This window comes from Onychostoma macrolepis, chromosome 01, assembly GCF_012432095.1.
Source record: "Onychostoma macrolepis isolate SWU-2019 chromosome 01, ASM1243209v1, whole genome shotgun sequence".
NCBI classification, from domain to species: Eukaryota; Metazoa; Chordata; class Actinopteri; order Cypriniformes; family Cyprinidae; genus Onychostoma; species Onychostoma macrolepis.
In genome coordinates this window covers 15,544,633-15,565,429 of record NC_081155.1, presented here as the reverse complement: position 1 = coordinate 15,565,429, position 20,797 = coordinate 15,544,633, and the positions used below count along the sequence as shown (strand labels likewise).

At 35.8% G+C, this 20,797-nt stretch overlaps 1 protein-coding gene across 9 annotated transcripts in view; it reads left to right on the top strand.

Annotated features, from left to right (window-relative positions):
• The window catches only part of sh3pxd2aa (SH3 and PX domains 2Aa), a 108,414-nt gene that overhangs the window by 67,831 nt on the left and 19,786 nt on the right, over window positions 1–20,797 (top strand). For 6 of the 9 annotated variants that reach the window (XM_058762521.1, XM_058762231.1, XM_058762003.1 and 3 more), the window contains exons 7-8: window positions 5,874–5,921; window positions 9,494–9,622. In XM_058762521.1, coding sequence (XP_058618504.1) covers window positions 5,874–5,921; window positions 9,494–9,622 — 177 coding nt within the window. The remainder of the gene's footprint in view (window positions 1–5,873; window positions 5,922–9,493; window positions 9,623–20,797) is intronic. The other 3 variants (XM_058762303.1, XM_058762081.1, XM_058762151.1) reach the window with 1 other exon arrangement.

Sequence of the window (20,797 nt, the reverse complement as noted above, 5' to 3'; positions counted from 1 at the left end):
AAGTAAACACTTTACATTCATTTAATATATTTTCTATGTATATGAATCACTTTTCTATTTAATTTGAGGCAGGCACCAAAATGGGTCTGCTTTGATCAATGTATAAAATAAAAATGAACTATAAATAAGCTGTTTACATGAAGATATATATATATATATATATATATATATATATATATATATATATATATATATATATATATATATATATAAAACCTAATAAAATTACTAACAATTCAACTGAAATTAAAGGGATAGTTCACCCAAAAATGAAAATTCTGTCATCGTTTACTCACCCTCAAGTAGTTCCAAACCTGTATGAATTTCTTTGTTCTGCCGAACACAAAGGAAGATATTTTGAAGAAAGTTTGTTACCAGGCTGTTTTGGGGCACCATTGACTTCCATAGTAGGGGAAAAAAATACTATGGAAGTCAATGGTGTCCCAGATTGCTCTGTTTCCCACATTCTTCAGAATATCTTCCTTTGTGTTCAGCAGAACACAGACATTCATACAGGTTTGGAACTACTTTAGGGTGAGTAAATGATGACAGAATTTTAATTTTGGGGTGAACTATCCCTTTAACATGAGAAACTTAAAAATGAAAGCTTATTCAGAATAGGAATTAAAAACTACAATAAATAGTTCTAAAATAATACTGGTCTGGGTCAATAACCAGGCTAAAACAATGAATTCTGTACATAAAAGGCAAAATAATGATGGAAATAATTGACTTTTAAGTTTTAAAGATATTTGTTTCAACCCCTGGGACATAATATTTCTTTAAAAGTACCACATAGATACAAAAATAGATGCATGTTGCTTAGCATGTGTTTCTGTCTCATGTGACCGCTCTGCCAAAACACAGTCGGCATAAGGTTTGATTTTCGTTTTTGATGTTTTCTTGATTTTGTGGTCTACATGCTGAGCTTTCATAGCCAACAACTGGATCAGTTCATAATATTCAAATTAACATAACTGTCTTTTTCATAGCGACCAAAATATCTCCAGTGTGCTTGGGATGCCCATCAAACCCAACAGATCAAAGAGTCCTATCGGGTGTCGATAATAAATAAGTGTTGTGTTTTTCTTCAGATATGTTTATGGTAATACTATAGCATGTGTGAAACACAATTCATTCCGCACAAAAGAAAGAAAGACATATATGTTTCCTGTAATGGAGGGAGGTCGACTCTTTGGGGTCAGGAAAGAGACGTAAATTACAGTGAGAGAATCCAAAACAGACGTTCACTCTGTTCTAACACCGCTGACCTGAGCTTAATCACTAATGTATGTGAGTCAGTGTGTGTGAGCGATGCCGTGTGTGTCTATTTATCATGGGTGGGAGTGTGAGAGATTGAGTATATGTTCATAACAGTGAGTGTTTCAGCGTTTCTGTGTGAAGGAAGGGTCAGAGAGGTGGAAAGTTAATATCTGTCAGATGTGAAGAGCTTCACTAAAGGGCTAGATCTGTGCACGGGGGTGTGGAGCATTTGTAAATGATTTGACCTCCAAGGCACTTGAGTCAGTTTAATTCAAACTCCATGAAGTTTTTGTAGGGAAGTACAGTTGACCTCAAGATCAACTCTGAGCTGGAAAGTGCAGGTGCTTCAGAAGTTTGAAACCCACAAAAACATTTCATGATATGCCAGTTTCAATACCAAAGCTATATTCAATAGCATCTAAAACACTATTAAAACAACTCTTATATTTAATTATTAAGGTTAATACAAGTATTAAAAATTACAATGGTAGCTGACATATGTTCTACCTATGATTCAAATAAAGTGAATAGTCAGAAATAAACAGCATGAGTGATTTGAGCATGAATAATTTTTTTGCTGTTTGATTAATAATACAAACATACTAGAGTGTTTTTGTACCATCTGTTTGCATTTGACTGTTCAGACATTGCACAAGTACTGAAATGAGTCACAGATCAACAAATGCTGTAGAAATGTATATTTATTTATTACACGTTTTTAATTGTATTATTTTTAATGTCATCTTGGTATCAAAGTACTGGTACTTTTGACATCCCTACTTACCAAATTATAGTTATAGATAGATAGTTTTGCAAATTTTAGATTTTTTTCAGTTTCTCCAATAAAATTAATGTTTAATGCTAATGTTTATTGATACATGTAGATATCTGATATGGTTATATTTATTAATTCTCCTTTGAAGTCAAAAAGGGCTGATAATATCACCATGGCATTTATTTGACATTTTTGTGCATGATTCACCAATTTGCCAGTAAAATTTCCAGCGTTCAGATCAGGGTTTGGGTGGGAAAAAATCCCTATAGGAGTATGAAAGGCTAACTACGGCATGGATCACAAGTTTACGTTTTTATTTGTTGTTTTAACGTTCAGCTCACAATCACATAGAATGTAGGAGGGAAGAAATGTCAGGAATGAATGGATTAGGAGTCGGAGGTGTTGAATGGAACAGAAGGGTGGAGGGATATTGGGCGAGGTTCGTCCTGTGGGGTAAAAATGCAACAGCGAGTACCTACATCTTGAATTCTGCCGGTGCCGAGTGTGTTCATTGTTTACAGAGGTTATATTACACCTCATTTTTTGGTGGCATGCGTGCCTTTGTGGGGAGTCCATTGAAGTGTTGAAAAGAAATAAGTTATAGAAACAAAGTAATTGTTCCTGTCAGCCTAGACGTCTCCCCGGTGCCTTCTCATATTTTTACCGATAGTGACGTCTGACATTTAATTTCCTGATGGTGATTGGTGTGTGTGTGTGTGATAACAGAGAAGATATTAGGAAACTCTGCTGTGACCTCACACCCTTAAACTCAGACATTCTTGCTTTCCAAGCGATAGATTTGTCAGAGCAGACAGACAGACACACACACACACACACACACACACACACACACACACACACACACACACACACACACGCGACTTGCTTAATAAGTTGTTCACTGAACTATTTGCCATTTATCTGGTATGGGGTATTTGGCAAATCCAGTTATACTGGTGAGATAAAAAAATGCCTGGAAAAAAAAAAAAAGTTTTTTGGCAAAAAGATTCAATGAAGCCAGTTTGTAAGATAAAAAAAAATAATAATAATAAAAAAAAAAAAAAACATATTTAAGTGACATCATAATACTATGCACTAAATTTTATTTATACTGTTTTTAATTTAAAAAAAAAAGAAAATTATTGGCAGAATGATATTGATTGCTGTGTTACAGTGATAAGCTTAGCATTTGTGTATTTGTTACAAAATTTGCATTAATGTAATGTGAACAAATGCCAAGCTCATCACTATATGGACAATATGACCTAAAATCAAAATCTCAATTAATTGAACATTTTACCTTGATTGCAAATGGGTCAGGGTTAGGTGAATGATTATTTTATTTTATTTTTTTATTTTATTTTATTTTATTTTATTTTATTTTATTTTATTTTATTTTATTTTATTTTATTTTATTTTATTTTATTTTATTTTATTTTATTTTATTTTATTTTATTTTATTTTATTTTATTTTATTTTATTATTTTATTTTAATGTATGTATGTATGCATTATTTTTGCCCTCATAGTTAATTAAAGGTTTGTACTGTAAATATACCCAGCTATTAAAGGTGGGATATTTTTTCTAATGAAAGAATGTATTTCTTATCTTTGTGATTTTAAAATTATTTAAGGAAACAAACTATTTGCCGGTTATTTGTCGAATATTTTGAACAATTGAAATCAAAACACACATTGCTCGAAATGAAGACCTATAAACAAGTCACATTTCAATTTTATTGTAAAAAGCAAGTTTCCTAAAAAAAAAAAAAAAAAAGAAAATAACTAGCATGTTTTTGCTAAAAAATAAAGTAATAACATGTTAAAAGTAGAAAATAACTAGCATCATTTGCAAACAAAATACATTTTAAATATTTTCAATATCGTGCTATCAATATTAAAAAAAGAAAAAATATATAGTTAAAGATTTAAAGATTTTTAAGATATATATATATATATATATATATATATATATATATATACAGGTGCTGGTCATATAGTTAGAATATCATCAAAAAGTTGATTTATTTCACTAATTCCATTCAAAAAGTGAAACTTGTATATTATATTCATTCATTACATACAGACTGATATATTTCAAATGTTTATTTCTTTTAATTTTGATGATTATAACGGACAACTAAGGAAAATCCCAAATTCAGTATCTCAGAAAATTAGAATATTTACATTTGAGTTTAAATAAATGACCATCCCTACAGTATAAATTCCGGGTATCTCTTGTTCTTTGAAACCACAATAATGGAGAAGACTGCTGACTTGGCAATGATCCAGAAGACGAACATTGACGCCCTCCACAAAGAGGGTAAGTCACAGAGGGTCATTACTGAAAGGTGTGGCTGTTTACAGAGTGCTGTATCAAAGCATATTAAATGCAAAGTTGACTGAAAGGAAGAATTTGGGTAGGAAAAGGCGCACAAGCAACAGGGATGACTGCAAGCTTGAGAATACAGTCAAGCAAAGCTGATTCAAACACTTGGGAGAGCTTCACAAGGAGAGAACTGAAGCTGAAGTCAGTGCATCAAGAGACACCACGCTCAGACGTCTTCAGGAAAAGGGCTACCAAGCCACTTCTGAACCAGAGACAACGGCAGAAGCGTCTTACCTGGGCTGTGGAGAAAAAGAACTGGACTGTTGCTCAGTGGTCCAAAGTCCTCTTTTCAGATGAAAGTAAATTTTGCATTTCATTTGGAAATCAAGGTCCCAGAGTCTGGAGGAAGAATGGAGAGGCACATAATCCATGTTGCTTGAAGTCCAGTGTGAAGTTTCCACAGTCAGTGATGATTTGGGCTGCCATGTCATCTGCTGGTGTTGGTCCACTGTGTTTTCTGATGTCCACAGTCAACGCAGCCATCTACCAGGAAATTTTAGAGCTTGTTGACAAGCTTTATGGAGATGCTGATTTCATTTTCCAGCAGGACTTGGCACCTGCCCACAATGCCAAAGGTACCAAAAGCTGGTTTAATGACCATGGTGTTATTGTGCTTGATTGGCCAGCAAACTCGCCTGACCTTAACCCCATGCAGACCCAACAATGCAGAAGAACTGAAGGCCACTATCAGAGCAACCTGGACTCTCATAACACCTGAGCAGTGCCACAGACTGATCGACTCCATGCCACGCCGCATTGCTGCAGTAATTCAGGCAAAAGGAGCCCTAACTAAGTATTGAGTGCTGTACATGCTCATACTTTTCATGTTTATACTTTTCAGTTGGCCAAGATTTCTAAAAATCCTTTCTTTGTATTGGTCTTAAGTAATATTCTAATTTTCTGAGATACTGAATTTGGGATTTTCCTTAGTTGTCAGTTATAATCATCAAAATTAAAAGAAATAAACATTTGAAATATATCAGTCTGTGTGTAATGAATGAATATAATATGCAAGTTTCACTTTTTGAATGGAATTAGTGAAATCAACTTTTTGATGATATTCTAATTATATGACCAGCACCTGTATATAAATATATATATATATATATATATATTAAATAAAAAATTATAAAATGTGCATCTCATGGTACTAAAATGGGCTTCGTTTTCTATAATTTTCTATAACTTCAAAATTATTTAAAGTTTGCTATCTTTAGGAAACTTTACAGGAATGACATTAATTTCAAAGCTAATGCTAATGGCCTGTGCACAAGTCACAGATTTGAAGGAAGTGAGCTGTACTGCAGTGCGTATAACTTGTTACTTTTGGCTGGATTTTGCAGCTTTGATGAAAACATGCAATGCTGGCTGTTGTGTCTCTTTCCACTCTGTTCTGACTAACATTTATACTCATTTTTTCCTCTCCTCTCTTTTCCGCTGCCCTCAGTTTGGATGTATGGCCTTCAGGACAGTCCAACCAAGTCTGAGGCCTCAGGTAGATATGCTTTATATGTGTGCATGCGCTGTCTGTCACTTTTCCTTTCGCAAGTCTACAATGTGGTAATTTTCTAGTTTTTACAAGAACGGTTCCTAAAACAGCTCTTACCCAGGGTCCAAAATTAACACTCGTCAAGCACCAAATGTGAGTCAAAATTGACTTTGGCGAAGACATGAAAGGCCATTAATCACTAGTTGGCTGGTAACTCCATTAGGAAATGCAACATAATACACGGCTTTAATCGCGATATAACTGTGAGTCTGATGTAAGCAATCCAGAATTTAACATTTGAAATTAATAATAGTAAATATGACTAATTTACTAATTGACTATGACAAGTCCATGCAATAGGCTGCAAGTGTTGTGTATATGGGCATGACTATGGGAATTTAACTGGCTAAAGAGGCATAAAATATTCTCCTAAGACATTTACATAAGGATGTAAAACTCTTTTTAACTGAATATTTATTTTTAAGAGAAAGTTCTCATAGGTCTGCAGGTTTACTTGTGGCTTATAAAGTTTATGCTGGATGACGAAATATTTAGGTGTTGTAAGGCCAGCAGCGAAAAGGAAGACATTCAGTGTGAAAACGGAGGATGTAAAACATGACATGAGAGCTTGTGGTCTCTCCTCAGTGCTCTCCTGGGAAGTCTTACAGACGACGGCCTGCAAATAAACATTTCAGAAAAGAATGCACTCTGTTTTCGGAAATAAATGCTGACTCCCACAGAACTATAGCCCATGTGGAGCGTGTTTTCACCATGATCAGCGCACACACCCTACATAATTGGTCAATTTACTGCAAAATAAAGAAAACACACTGATTATATAACTCATAGCATTTGCTTGTGTACATGCTTTCTAAAAACATTTCATAATCCGGCTTAGGAAAGGTGGTTTCTAACTTGTCCCAGCTGGTCATTAGCTAGTCAAATCAGGTTTTTGTGGCTGGTCGACCTTCCGTGTTCCAGCTAATAAAGCTTGTTTATTACTAGTCCAAGACTGACTACAAGCTAATAACCATCGTGGTCTAGCTAATGTCCAGTTTAGCCCAGAAGGAAACCACTGCTACCGGGTTATGTTGGATTTTTCCGCAGGGGTAAGCTAACAGTAAACGGATGCTAATGGAAAGTTTGGAATTTGTTCTTTGTGGTGTTTTGGTGACTGTCAGACTGAAGTGAAATATTTCTGCGATTGGAACAAACAGCGTTAAAATGTCAGAAATATATTTCACAGTTCGCTTCAGCACAGCTGCAAGCATTCAGTTGAGCAATACAGTATGTTTTCATGTTAGCCTGACATGGCGCCATGAAGTGTGAGGCATCGCTAATTAGTTTGTTCCATGCCGATGGTGATAGTGACAAGATACAGAACTACCGCTCTCTCGCTTCTCACAGCACTGAGCGTCTGCACTCAAAGGATTCCCAGTAATCCTGATTTAAAAGCTCATAGTGCTAAAACACATTGCGCTAGAAACACATGACAGCTTGACGTTGACTGAATACAAGACCTGATTTTATGTTAGATTTGGTTGGTACAAAAAATCATGATTTGGCTCAATAATAGGCCTATTAATTAATTGCTTTATGAATGAGCAAACTTTATGGTACATCAAATGCCAATATCAAAGTATATTTATATGGTATTTACATGTGTTGGGCACATAATCCATGGATTTACCATGGTTTGTGTCCAAAAAAGACATGTTAACCATAGTAAGTGTTTATGTGTGCTTGCAGGAGGCACAGCAAATGTAAAAAATATGATACATTTCATGTTTCTGTAAGAACATTTGAAACATTTCCTATTAAAAGCCTCTAGTTTCAAGAAGACCACACCATGAGAAAAACAGAGAGAAAGCAACCACACAGTGTTTGAAGTTCAAGCACATATAACGAAACTAAAAAAATAGTTCGCAGAAGTACAAATACAGCATTTGAAGTTTAAGCAACTAAGAAAAGTCTCAGAAAGTCTTGGAATGCATAAGCCAGAAACGTTTGATGTGTTATACTTTGGATATTTTCGTTTAAAAACAACATTAAACAGCATGTTCAATCTATTTTATTGCAGTAATATGATATATTTCTGAGTTAAACAGAATTTTCAATGAAACATACACTAAAAAAACTGAAAAGTCTGGAGTCAGTTAGATTTTTGTAATTTATTTGAAAGAAGTCTCATAAGGCACCGACAGACACAGACAAACAGCAGCAGACATGTTTGTCCGGTTTTGTCGAATCCATATTTTTAAAGAAATTTTTTAACCCTGTCGTAGTCTATTGGTGTTGGTGGTTGCTTGTTGCTTGTAAATTAGGCTTTTATTCTCACCAAATCTGCATTTATTTAATCAAAAAAAGAGTAAAAAATAAATAAAAAAGAGATATTGTGAGATGATATTACGATTTAAAATAACTATTTTCTAATTTAATATATAAAAATGTGATTTATTCCTGCGATGGTAAAGCTAAATATTCAGCAACAATCTTCAGTGTCCCATGATCCTTCAGAAATCATTGTAATATGCTGATTTGTTGCTCAAGAAACATTCCCATCAGTGTTGAAAACAGTTGCTTAATACTTTTGTGGAAACCATGATACATATTTTCCCCAAGATTCTTTGATGAATAGAATATTCAAAAAGACAGAATTTATTTGAAATAGATTGTTTTGCAACAATGTAAACATGTAAACATCAACTTTAAAATCACTTTTTGATCAATTTTATGTATGTAGGAGTAATTTATACACTACAATTATGGAAATTCTACCGTGAGTTGTAGAGAATAAAGTAAGTAAATAAATAATTACAGAATCTTCTTTTTTGGCTGAATGATGAAGAGGAAGAGAGATTGTCAGAGGAAATACAAAAAGAAAGAGAGAGGGATACAGAAAGAGAGCGTGGCTTAACCCCAGCTGAAATGCTTTCTTTTTGCGTTTCACATAAACACAGCTTCTCTCTCTTTACTCGGCCCACTCATATGTTTCTATTTAAGGCTTGGAGAGCAGTCTACCCTGATTGGCGTTTTTCTCTCTCCCCGTTTCAGCCAGATGGGAGGAGGGACGGAGAGAGAGAGAGAGAGAGAGAGAATGAGGGAGGGAGGGAGGGAGGGAGGGAGGGAGGCCTGTTCTTGCTCGTCTGTTGAAGAAAAACTTTCTATCCCTCCACTCGCGAGTCAGGTCCCCTACCGTAAACAGCTCTCTCCCAGCCTCTTTTCCCTTCCTTACATTCCTCCCTGTTTCCTCCCTAAAAACTTCACTGTATTATGGAGACCCAGCATCACCAAGACCCTGTCGAGCTCTCGAGTCCCTGAAGGAAGTCTACTGCTTTTTCATAATCGTCTTTTTCCCCCATTCAAATGCGCGTCCAGCGAGGGCGAAGGTTCGTCTAAATGGCCCGTCATTGCGGAGCATGCACAGTCAGCAGGAGTTTGATTTGCGCTAGGCTGCGGAGTGCGGATGGCGGTGTACAGGGGTCAAGCCGGAGGTCGCTGGCAGGGCAGGGTTGGCGGGGGAAGTGCGGGGATGGCGGGACGGTGGCTGACAGCCTGTTTCTTCCCTTCACCGGCAGGACTGGACAGCAGTGAGCCCATGGTGCTGGAGCAGTACGTGGTGGTGGCCAACTACGAGCGGCAGGAGAACTCCGAGATCAGCCTGAAGGCTGGAGAGACGGTGGACGTAATCGAGAAGAGTGAAAGCGGTGAGTCCCTCACACACACTGCAGCTAATTGGCTTACCACGTGCTTTTTATTGGCGAAAGCTTGTGTATACACAAACCACAAACACTTAGAGTTGCCTCCACACATGGATGCTTTCAGATGCAAAATGTCAAGCGGGTCTGTTTTTAGCCGCCTCGTCTTTTCTGATACTTTCTTACTCTTTGATGTATAACCCCTCCTTCGGTCTTTGTCCTTAAGATCCCCTGGTTTTCTCTTCTGACATCCCCCTCTCCCTGTAAATCTACAGTCTCGTTCTTGGCTCCACCTGGAGGTGTCATATGGCCAGTTTTCTTGGCGGTTGGTCGGCTTGAACCCCCTCTAGATCTCTGGGATGGAGGCCAGATTGATCTGGAATGTCCATGAGATAGGCATGAGAAGTTTGTGGGTTGAAACGCGTGCTAATGGAACAGGGTTGCACCGTTAGAGTTCATGTAGAATGTAGACATTGACAACAACAATGGTAACTGTAGAAAGAAAGCCTTGAGTGTTGTTTTTATCCCTTTGGTTTCTGTTTTCCCAGCTTAATGTCCTTGCTAATGCTGTAAATGTTCAAACTTAGTGCAAACTGTTCATGCTAACTTATCTCGTAGCCTTGTATAGTAGAAGTTGAACATTGACTCTTCCAATGTTATGAACTATGTCTGTAGACATGGTTGCCAAACATTTGAACATAGCGTTAGAGAGCTAGCAATGATAAAAACCAGGCTCTTAAAAACTAGCTTCTTACTGTTGTGAGTAATCATGTTATCTTTTCCTTTAATTCATACGGAAGAGGGTGGGGAGGATTAGGAGGAGTTGTTGGGAGTTATCAAGATGAGCAAAGATCCAGTAAACCCATTTGAACTTAATAACATCATTGAGTAAGACCAACTCAAAGAGGGCTTGACCTTCTGATTTCAAACATAATGCTTTGTCAAAACTAGTCTAGACTCTGTCTCATGGGCGTTCTCTGCAAGACGCTTCATTTTGAAGTTTGTTTGCTGCTTGTTCTATTGACTTTGGGTGTTCTTATGCTGCAAATTCAGAAAAGTGTTTTCTTTTCTTTGTGCAATTTTTATTATGCAATGACAACATATAGGCCAATTTTTCAGAATATCTACAGGAATGTTGCTTTTCCATTGGATGAATAGAGCTAAAATACATTATGACCATCATAGAGTAACCATGCCAAAAGTTGAAAAAAAGAGGATAACTATAACAATACTATAATCCCCACCAAATGGCTATAATGTTATATTTATACTTTTAAAGTTAGGTTGATTTTGGCTGACTCTCAATGTTTTTATTATTCATGTTGGGGGTGTCACATTACAAGTAACTCGAGTTATGTAATCAGATTACTTTTTTAAGTAACTAGTAAAGAAACTCAATACTTTAAATTTACAATTAAATATCTGAGTTACTTTTTCAAATATGCAACGCAAGTTACTTCGTTTTCCCATTTATTTAGTGACACTTGGGATTGAGAGTGTGTTGGGACTGAGGCTGAGGCACTTCCTTTAGCTCGAGGCCTATTAATGAAAGACCCTTTAAAAATCTAAAAATATTAATCTAAATTTTGGGTTTTTCGTTATAAAAAAAAAAACAAATAAGCAAGCCCAGCCCAGGTGATAAAAAGTAACACAAAAGTAACATAATGCATTAATTTCCATAAAAAGTAACTAATGCAATTACTTCCTGTTTTGGAGTAATGCAATTACTTTTTAAAGTAACTTTCCCCAACACTGTTCATCAGCTGGAAAAAAAGTTGATTCTGAAAGTGATTCCACTATTACTTTTTAAAACCCTATAGTTATCATTAAAGTTATCATGGTGTGACTGGCCTTTCTTTTTACTGTAGATCACTAGTTTATTTGTTTAAGCAGAGTACAGATTTTCAGGCACAATGAATTATACTCATTGATTCCTTTAATCACAGAAGATTCAGAGACATCCAGGCCTAAGATTCTTGCTCAGAATGTGGTTGTCCTTGAGTAAGAAACACTTGGCTTCCTCAGCCCTAGTTAAACTCCAGCTGTTTTACAGTGCACAGGCAAAAGCATGACAACTTCACTTGGGTTGGGAAGAGATGAACCACACAGGGCTACAGGATTAATGAGCTTCAGAAACAGAAGCAGAGAGTGCCTGAATGGGAGAAAAAAAATGGAATCTAAACACAGAATCGTTTGAAGGAGTAGCTCAAACATGAAGAAATGTTTGAGCTGTTATGAAGGTGAACAAATGATGACAGAATTGTTATTCTTGAGTGAACTATTCCTTTAAACCAACCTAAAGCAGCCTAGACCAATTCCTGGAGTGAACTGTCTGTCCTTCGTTGACTCCAGAATTCCTCAAATGTTCAAAGCACTTATTGAAATTGAAGACGAGCTGCAGCAGCTTGATATCTCAGCACTAGAAGCCCATCCTCCAAAATCCAATCTCTTCAGCAGGCTTCCATATTTTTGTACTATAATATTAAATGACTACCCTGGTGTATCTGTCAGAGGCAGCATATTTATTACCCTTGGATATCATTCAAACCAACTTTTTAATGTGGCTGAAATTGCGTTTATAAGAAGTGATTGGCAGAAGTTGGGCTGCTCTGGCTTCCCTCTAGGTCATGGAGAGGGAACGATGGAAAAATCCCCCTTGTCCTTAGTTCCATAATAGGCTAATGGATCCTGCAGGGCCTCAGAGTCTTACAGAGCGGTTACAGTGTCACGCATCTCAAACCAATACCAGCAGAATGCATTCAGAAGTTTTCATTGAATGTCTGTAATATAGATAACAGTCATAGCAATCAAGAATTTATAGGTCAGCGTGCTGTTTTTCTCATTATTTTATGCTATTCCTCCACGGTACAAGGACGCGTTTGAACTAATTCTCCAAATAAATTTGATAGTTATTTGTGGAATTGGTTGTATTGTATGTCAATGGCGTTTACTACCACTGATGTTAAACCTGGCACACCACATTTTTGACATGGCAAGTTTGTTGACACCAAATAGCTGTTTACATTTTGGTGTGTTTTTCACACAAAGCTATTGTATGGTTTTAGAAGATATGGAATGTAGCTGTATTTTCTATTTTTACAGTACTTTAATGGTTCATTTTTGAAGCTTATGTGAATAGTCATCTTAAAAAACAAGACGATGCTCCCATCTTGAATTTTTACTCCTACAAAAAATATTGCAAATGAAATCAGGCCTCAAAACATTGTAAAATTGGTTAATACAGCCTTACTGAAATAGTGTTCTCTTTGAATTGCAAAAATGTCCTGGTATTTTCTGATATTTATCTATATACACTGTAAAAAGTGAAAGTTGACTTAACTTAAAAAAATTGAGGAAACCCGTTGACTTAAAATTAAGTAAATAATAATTAAAAAGAAAAAAAAGTTAAGTGAACTTGACAATTCAATTGACTTTTTTTTTTAAATTATCATTTACTTAAAAATTTTAAGGAAACGGATTTCCTCAATTTTTTTAAGTTAAGTCAACTTATCACTTTTTACAGTGTAGTTGCAATGTTAGATGTTTTTATGCTAGTTTTGATGCTAGTTTCGATAGTTCCAATGGTTCTGATATGGTCACCAAATTTTTATTAATGAATCATTGTTAAAAAGTTTGGGGTCGGTAAGATGTTTTTTTTTTATTATTATTATTTTTTTAAACTTTTATTTAGCAAGGATGCATTTCATTGATCAAAAGTGACAGTAACATCATTTATAATGTGACAGAAGAAAAAAAATCTGTCTCCTTTAATATTAAGCAGCACAACTGTTTTCCAAACTGATAATAATAAATGTTTCCTTAGCACCAAATCATATTTTTGAGGGATCATTTGACTGGAGTAATGGATGCTGAAAATTAGGCTTTACCATCAAATTGGAATAAATTACATTTTAAAATATATTCAAATAGAAAAGAGTTCATTTAAATTGTAATAATACTGTTTTACTGTACTTACGATCAAATAAATGTAGCTTTGGATAAAGCTTCATAAACATCTTAATGACCTCAAACATTTGAATGGTAGTGTAAATTCTTAAATTTAGTAAGTTATTAGTGATTATTATATAAAGAAACATTCCTTGTTCCAGTCCGTATTTGAGCGTGTTTAAATGTTTTTAAATTTAAAAAAAAAATTTTTTTAGCTCTTTTGGTTTTTCCCAAGGCTGCTGTGCTTCCTGAACAATGCTATACTATGAAAATTGCTCTGTGCCATCAATATTGTGAGGTTCCCTCCCATCCTCTCGCCTCTCTCTCCCCTGGGTCCATTCATTCAGCCGGTAACCCCCGCTTACTGAAACAGAATCAATAGAGAGCTGCTCACAGTCTCGGGTAGACTAGTTTGTCTTGGCCTCGCTCCCATTGGAGATCCGGTCCATGGAGAGCCACGCTGAACCTGGACCAAAGGGTTCAAACTTGCATGTAGCTCTGAGGGCGTCTGAAAGGATCTTTATAAACCTGGTGCTACACCTCTCAGGGGTCTCTATTGTTTAATCGATTAAGGTCATTGAGATAATAGTCTTGATAGTAAGAAGGGCCACATAGCTGAAATTGCTTTAAACATTTTGAAAATTGACTGATCGATACATTTATTTATTATTTATTTGTTATATCAGTATCCAGCCAAAGCTTAAAAGGATAGTTCACCCAAAAATAAAAATGGTAATTTGCTCACCCTTTAACTCACCTATTCTTCTTCCTCTTGTCTTCTGCATAACACAAAATAAGTTTTTAAAGGGGTCATATGATGTTGCTAAAAAGAAATTATTTTGTGTATTTGGTGTAATGCAATGTGTTTATGTGGTTTAAGGTTCAAAAAGCACAATATTTTCCACATACTGTACATTATTGTTGCTCCTCTATGCTTTTTACAAAACTCATCGTTCTGGGAAGCGAGGCGTGCTCTGATTGGCCAGCTATCCAGTGCATTGTGATTGGCCGAATACCTCAAGCGTGTGACGGAAATGTTACGCCCCTTACTGTATGGTGATGCTGTGTCCTGGCGCGATGACACAAAAACAATAAAACCCATTATAAACGAGGCATTTGTTGCATCCAGTGGACATAATTACTGATTATAATGACTTATACTGTCTTTTACCATGTCTGCATTTGTCTGCATTTGTGATCGGAGAAACAACAAACAATAAGCACTACTCTACACTGCTCAAAACTCGCAATTGAATAGTCAGTGGCAAATTCTTTAAATAAGAAAGCGTACTTACAGGCTGTGAGTCAGAAACACCAGACTGTCCTTGCAAAGAATTTCCCCACTTTATAGAAACAGCCTTTGTGCAAGCCAGCATTGTAGGCTACTCTTCCAGGTTCAGGAATTAGTCCTCCGTTAAAATCCGCTGCACACACTCGAATATTTGGGTTGAACTGTTCTGGAACAGTGTTGTAAATACAACTTAACCACTGATTTCTAGTTGTGTCCTCTTTTGGAAGCCCAAATAAAGTAGTTTCACTTTCACAACAAAACACAGCATCTCCAGGACATGGCGTCGGCGGCAGCAACAATACTGCAGCGAGAATAAAAGTCCCGCCATCTTTCTTTACGTAAACATTTGGGTGGTGTTTTGAACATCTCCCCACACCGTGACGTAGACATGTGGGGGTGTGTTTGAATGAGCCATTTTAGGTGGGCATGGTCGAGTCTTCATTTTTATAAAGTCAATGGGGTCCAAAACATCGCTGGAGTTTTTAGTTAATTAATTAATTTTAGTTAATTAATCGTATTTTTCCTGTTTACATAAACAAAACTGAAAATTCTGTTATCATTTCCTCATCCTTGTGACTTTTTCAAACCTGTATGCACTCATATTCAAATGTTGTGCTTCTATTTTTCCTTTCAGTTATTTTTTGTCACGTGTGTGTTTTTGATTTTGATTGATATTGTTTGTTCCTCAAGATCTCCATCGTTCTCTCACCGATCACTGTTCTGAACCGTACTTGCCAGTTTCCTCAAAAACATCACTCTCTATTCTATGAACCGGTCCAGGAAAACAAGTCTAGGAAAGAAATAACATGTTTATGCTGATCTAAGACCAGCTGTTCCTGAACAAATCTCAACCACTGGAGCTCTTGAAATAAAAAACCACAACAGTGATCTCAGATCAGTGTGTATGAGCAACTGACATGATCAGCCTTTGAAGTTCAGACCAAAGAGAGCCCCCTCAGCCGCCTCGGCTTTGTCAGATTACACAAAACCCATTTTGGTCCTAAGCCCAAAACCTGATATTCCAGCTTTTCAGGAAAGAACTTGAGTGTGACCGAATGTAGGCCAGACTCTCCGCTGGCCTGGATTTTAGAAAATGTCAGTTGAAATATCCTTCCAGTGATTTCAACCTGAGCTCTGTTAGATTAGGAATCAGACATACAGCATGACTTTTTTTTATTGTAAGCTAGGCTGTTATATTGATAGATAATACTGTGGTAAAAATGAGTCGGACAGTGATTCTTTTTGGCATTCCAAATGTGTATGTCAAATAAAAGCATTTTATTATTAGTGAAAGATAAATGCTCTGCTCTAAAACCTTTTTTTGCCTTGCTGTCTACTTCTGTTCCTAATCATATTGGAAGTGATTGTGAGTGATTCCAACACTCTGCATTACTGTTCAAAAGTTTAGGTTCAGTAAGATTTTTTAGTGTTTTTGAAAAGAGTCTCTTATACTCACTGAGTCTGCATTTATTTGAAATGTTGATCAAACAAATATTATGATTACGTGAAATATGATCGATTTAAAATAACTATTCTATTTAAAATAACTATAAAATAACTAAAATAACTTTTCTCTATTTTAATATATTTTAAGATGCAAGTTATTCCTGTGATGGTGAAGCAGAATTCTATATTAATATTAATATTATTTTCTGAAAAATTATTTCATAAAGTAATTGTAAAGTTAATCATTTTGTAAAGTAAATAATATTAAAATAAAAATATTTTTTAGGGGCCAGTGTTTGGCTTCTGTAGTTCAAAGTGAACGAGTGATTTCTTTCTCTCTCTCTTCTGTCAAGAATGATTGCAGGCCAGAGTGTGAACTTAATAAAAGCAACGTGTTCCATTTGGATTTTTTTTTCATCTTTTTTTTTTCCCGTTTCACTTCTGGACCTATTTTAAGCATTCTGTTCATTCTCTCTCTCTCTCTCTCTCTGTGTAACTCGTCTACAACAACATTCACTTATATAGTAATACAGTAAATACAGTAATATAAGAATGTTTTCATACATTTTTTTTCATACGTTTTTTTTTATTTTCATGTTTTCATTTTTGTTTGCTATTTCAGCTCCAAAATAAGAAAGTGAAAGGCTCATGTATTTTGCTGGTCTGGTGTTTTTTTCTCCTTCTTGCTGGTTTGGATGGAGGGAATGTTTGGTGAAAATTTCAGCTTTGAAGTTCAGGCCAAACATCTGTTCACTCTCTTTTGTCTTTGTCTTTTTCGTTCAGCCGCTCTCAGTTCTTGCCTTTATTTTCCTCTCATTCATTTCAGTTTAATGTATTTTCATATTTTGTAATGCATTTGTATATTGTATTTTTGGATCATCAGAGCTGAACATTAAGCTCATTAAGGGGGCTGCAAAATTATATCTCACCTGAGCTCAAATCAAAAAGTGTGATTCAGCAGGATATGGCCAAATATTGAAGACTGGGTGGGATGAAATGTCTGAAACCCATTAATGTTGGGATTGTTGTCGGTCATGGCCCTGCCTGTGGACATTATGACGTCATAATCAAGTCTTCATTTTCAGGCCTTTAGTGTAATACAGTATATGTTTCTGTCTTTATTGAAAGACGTTCAAATTAAAGCTAAACAAAATAATCAAAAACAGCTGAGTGTGTGAAAAATTAGTAAAAGTGAGCTGAGATGACTGAACAGCTGTAGCAAAGCACTTCATGAACCTCACTGAAAAAAAAAACAGTTTGAAGGATAAGAAATTTGTCAAATTTACCTAGTAACATCATGCTTTCTTTCTTTCTTTCTTTCTTTCTTTCCTTCTGTTTGTTTGTCTGTTCGCTATACATTCATACAGTCTTTTATCATTCTTTTTTTATATCTTTAGTGCATTCTTTTTTCCATTTGTTTGTGAATATAAACAACAAAGTGAATGTACACAACATCGTCTCATTGGTTGACCCAGTAGATAGCATTTTGAATTGCACAAGAATTGTTTTGATAGTGCAAGTGTCTGCACATTAAACTAGAACAGGAGAAAGTAACATTAAAACCAAATCTTATCTAACCATGTACATAAACAAAATCTCACATGACCCACTACCATGTGTATCGGAACAAAGTTCATGGCACACACATGCAGCTTTCAGAAGAAACATTTCTCAGAAGCAGATACACAGTCTAAGATTTATTAGTCTGTTTTGCACCAACACCATCTTTCTCAGAAAAGCCTAGATCTTTTGCTTTGAAGAGCAAGCCCACCTGTATCTCAGCAGAACGGCTTCTGTTGTCTGTTTTTGTGTGAGATGATCGTAACGTCCTGAACCACGGAGGAATTCAGAGGAGTACATCGTTTCAGCATAAAAAGAAGCATTCCTGCTGTCTGTCTTGCGCTCTACGTGTCTTTTGTTTTGGTGAAAGAATTTGTTTCTTCTCTGCTAAGCAAGAGTTTAGCTTTGAAAATTGGCAGGCATTACACAATATCAATCTGAGCTCCCAGTTCAACTCAGATCAGAGGAACCGAGTCAGTTCTTCTGACTGTTCATATTCATTATTTCTTGACTGGAGGTCCAGTATTTGAAATGTATTTTATTTATTTTTTTGTTATCTTAGACGTATACTAACTGACACCTAATGGTGTGGATGCTACATCAGGCTAGACATAAGACCAGAGTCTTCATCTTACAGTATGTGTGTAAACATCATTTTAAACAAATTTCTTAAAAGTACTATTCATTTTTTTTTTTTTTTTAGGTTTTAATGAAAATGCACCTCAAAGGTTGTACTGATGAAACCCACCTATAGCATATACGCAACAGATAAACAAACACAAGCAGAATCCAATGAAAAGCATCTTTGTGATGGTTAAACTGCATGCAACCCTTGCCATTTAGCATTTTGTTTGAATTGACCCTCTGTGCTTGCCGTAGACGGTTCCTGGTGTGCACAAACAGGGAGACAGTATCTCATTCAAAGAGGGTCAGTCAGGCAGGGTGGCCACAACCTGCTCTCGGCTCTCACAAATTCATTAGCAAATTTGTGTGTGTGTGCATTTGTGAGAGAGATTAGCTGTGTCAGGGTGGTATAGATGTCAGTGTGGTCTATTTGGCTCAAATGACTCTTATGATTTCTGTATGTAAGCACTGTTCTGATCTGTTGGCACACCGACTTAGATCTAGCACTAGTTTTCTGATCTCTGTGTTGGTTTTTCGTCTCTCTGTATGACTTCCAACTATTGGCATCAGCATTCAGTTTTAAAAATTAGAGTCAGTGTTTCTTTGGGGTTTAAAATGTATATTACAGTCCAAAAGTTTGGGGTCTATGAGATTTAAAAAAAACAAACAAAAAAAAAAAACAGTAAAAACAGAACTATTATGAAATACTATTACAGTTTAAAGTAACTGTTTTCTATTTGAATATATTTTGAAATATAATTTATTCCTAAGAATTTCCAGCATCATTACTCCAGTCTTCAGTGTCACAGAAATCATTCTAATGTGCTGATTTGCTGCTCGAGAAACACTTGATTGTTGAAAACAGTTTTGCTTAATATTTTGTGGAAACAGTAAAACGTATTTTTCAAGATTTTTTGTTGAATAGAATGTTTACTTGAACTGGATATCTTTTATTAACATTTAACTCATCCTTGTTGAATAAAAGTATTAATTGCTGTCAAAAAAATAAAAAAGTACTGACTAGACTAGATTAAGTTGGCCTTTCAATTGAGATTTGAGGCTAGTTTTCTGGATAAATGAGCAAAAAAGTTTTTAGTATTATAGTAGGCTATACCAAAGTTGAAGTCTTTATCCTGTGGTCTTGAGACCACATAAACATGGTCTGAGTCTGGGTCTCAACTCGAGTTTTGGTCTAGATATAGATCTTGGTTTATGGTCACAGACAAGACCACAGTCTATTTACAACACACTGAAGATGATAATTATGTCCACCACAGGTCGGTGCGGCATCTTCACCATTGCAAAGCATATATACAAGAATTCCATGACTGTAAACGGTTACAAAGCCACTGTACAAAGTATGGTTTGAAGGGAAAGATGCAGTAAATTGTCATTTCAGATGAAGAACTGGATATGGGTCCTTGGTCTTGAAGGGTCTAGTACATATTGCAATATATGTATACATATATGCAAGTATTTTTACATTTGTACATGGAGTTTACAGTATTCTTGGAACATTTGGTGTTAATCACTTAGCACCCTGCTTCTGTATTATTATGATGTCAGAGCTTGATTATTGCTGACCGATGACATCACACTGTTATGAAGAGCTTGCCAGTAATACTGTTACCTTGGCAACAGGCTCGTTCAGAAGGATCTGTTTTTCAGCTGGAGAACCGTTTTGAATTTCCATCCATTGGCGTTCACTTATGTTGGCTTTACATTTTTAGGCAAGTGTGCCAAATATATGATTTTAATTCCAAAGCCCAAATGATTTACCCAAATGACTTTTCCTCTCTTGGTGTATCACTCATGTCCATCTTTTTTGCTGCTTTGTTTTTAAAGCTGCTCAGAATCATCTTTGAGTTATAGTGGAAATGTGAAAAAAACCCCCATCATAATCCACATTTCAGAAACAAATCATAATGCTGACACTACATTTAACAAATTCAGCACTTATTCAGACACATGAAGGAGGAACCGAAAGACATAAATTTAATCGATGAGGTTATTTTGGCCCAAAACATACAAGCACACGCATATTAGCTCATAAAACATGTCATCATGTTAGCTGCTAAGAACATGTCAGACACATCCAACCTTCCTCGTGTTTGACTGTGCATATAAATAAAACCAAGTCCACCCGCTTTGATATTTATCATAGTGTCAGGTCTAATTGATCCCAAATGTTACACAGGAAGTGCACAGAATTCATAAACATTTCGCCTGAAACTAAATAACACCAGAAAAAGTATGTTTGTGAGCATGACCGGAGCCTAAACATTCAGATTAGTGAAAACCAAATGTTTGTGCAT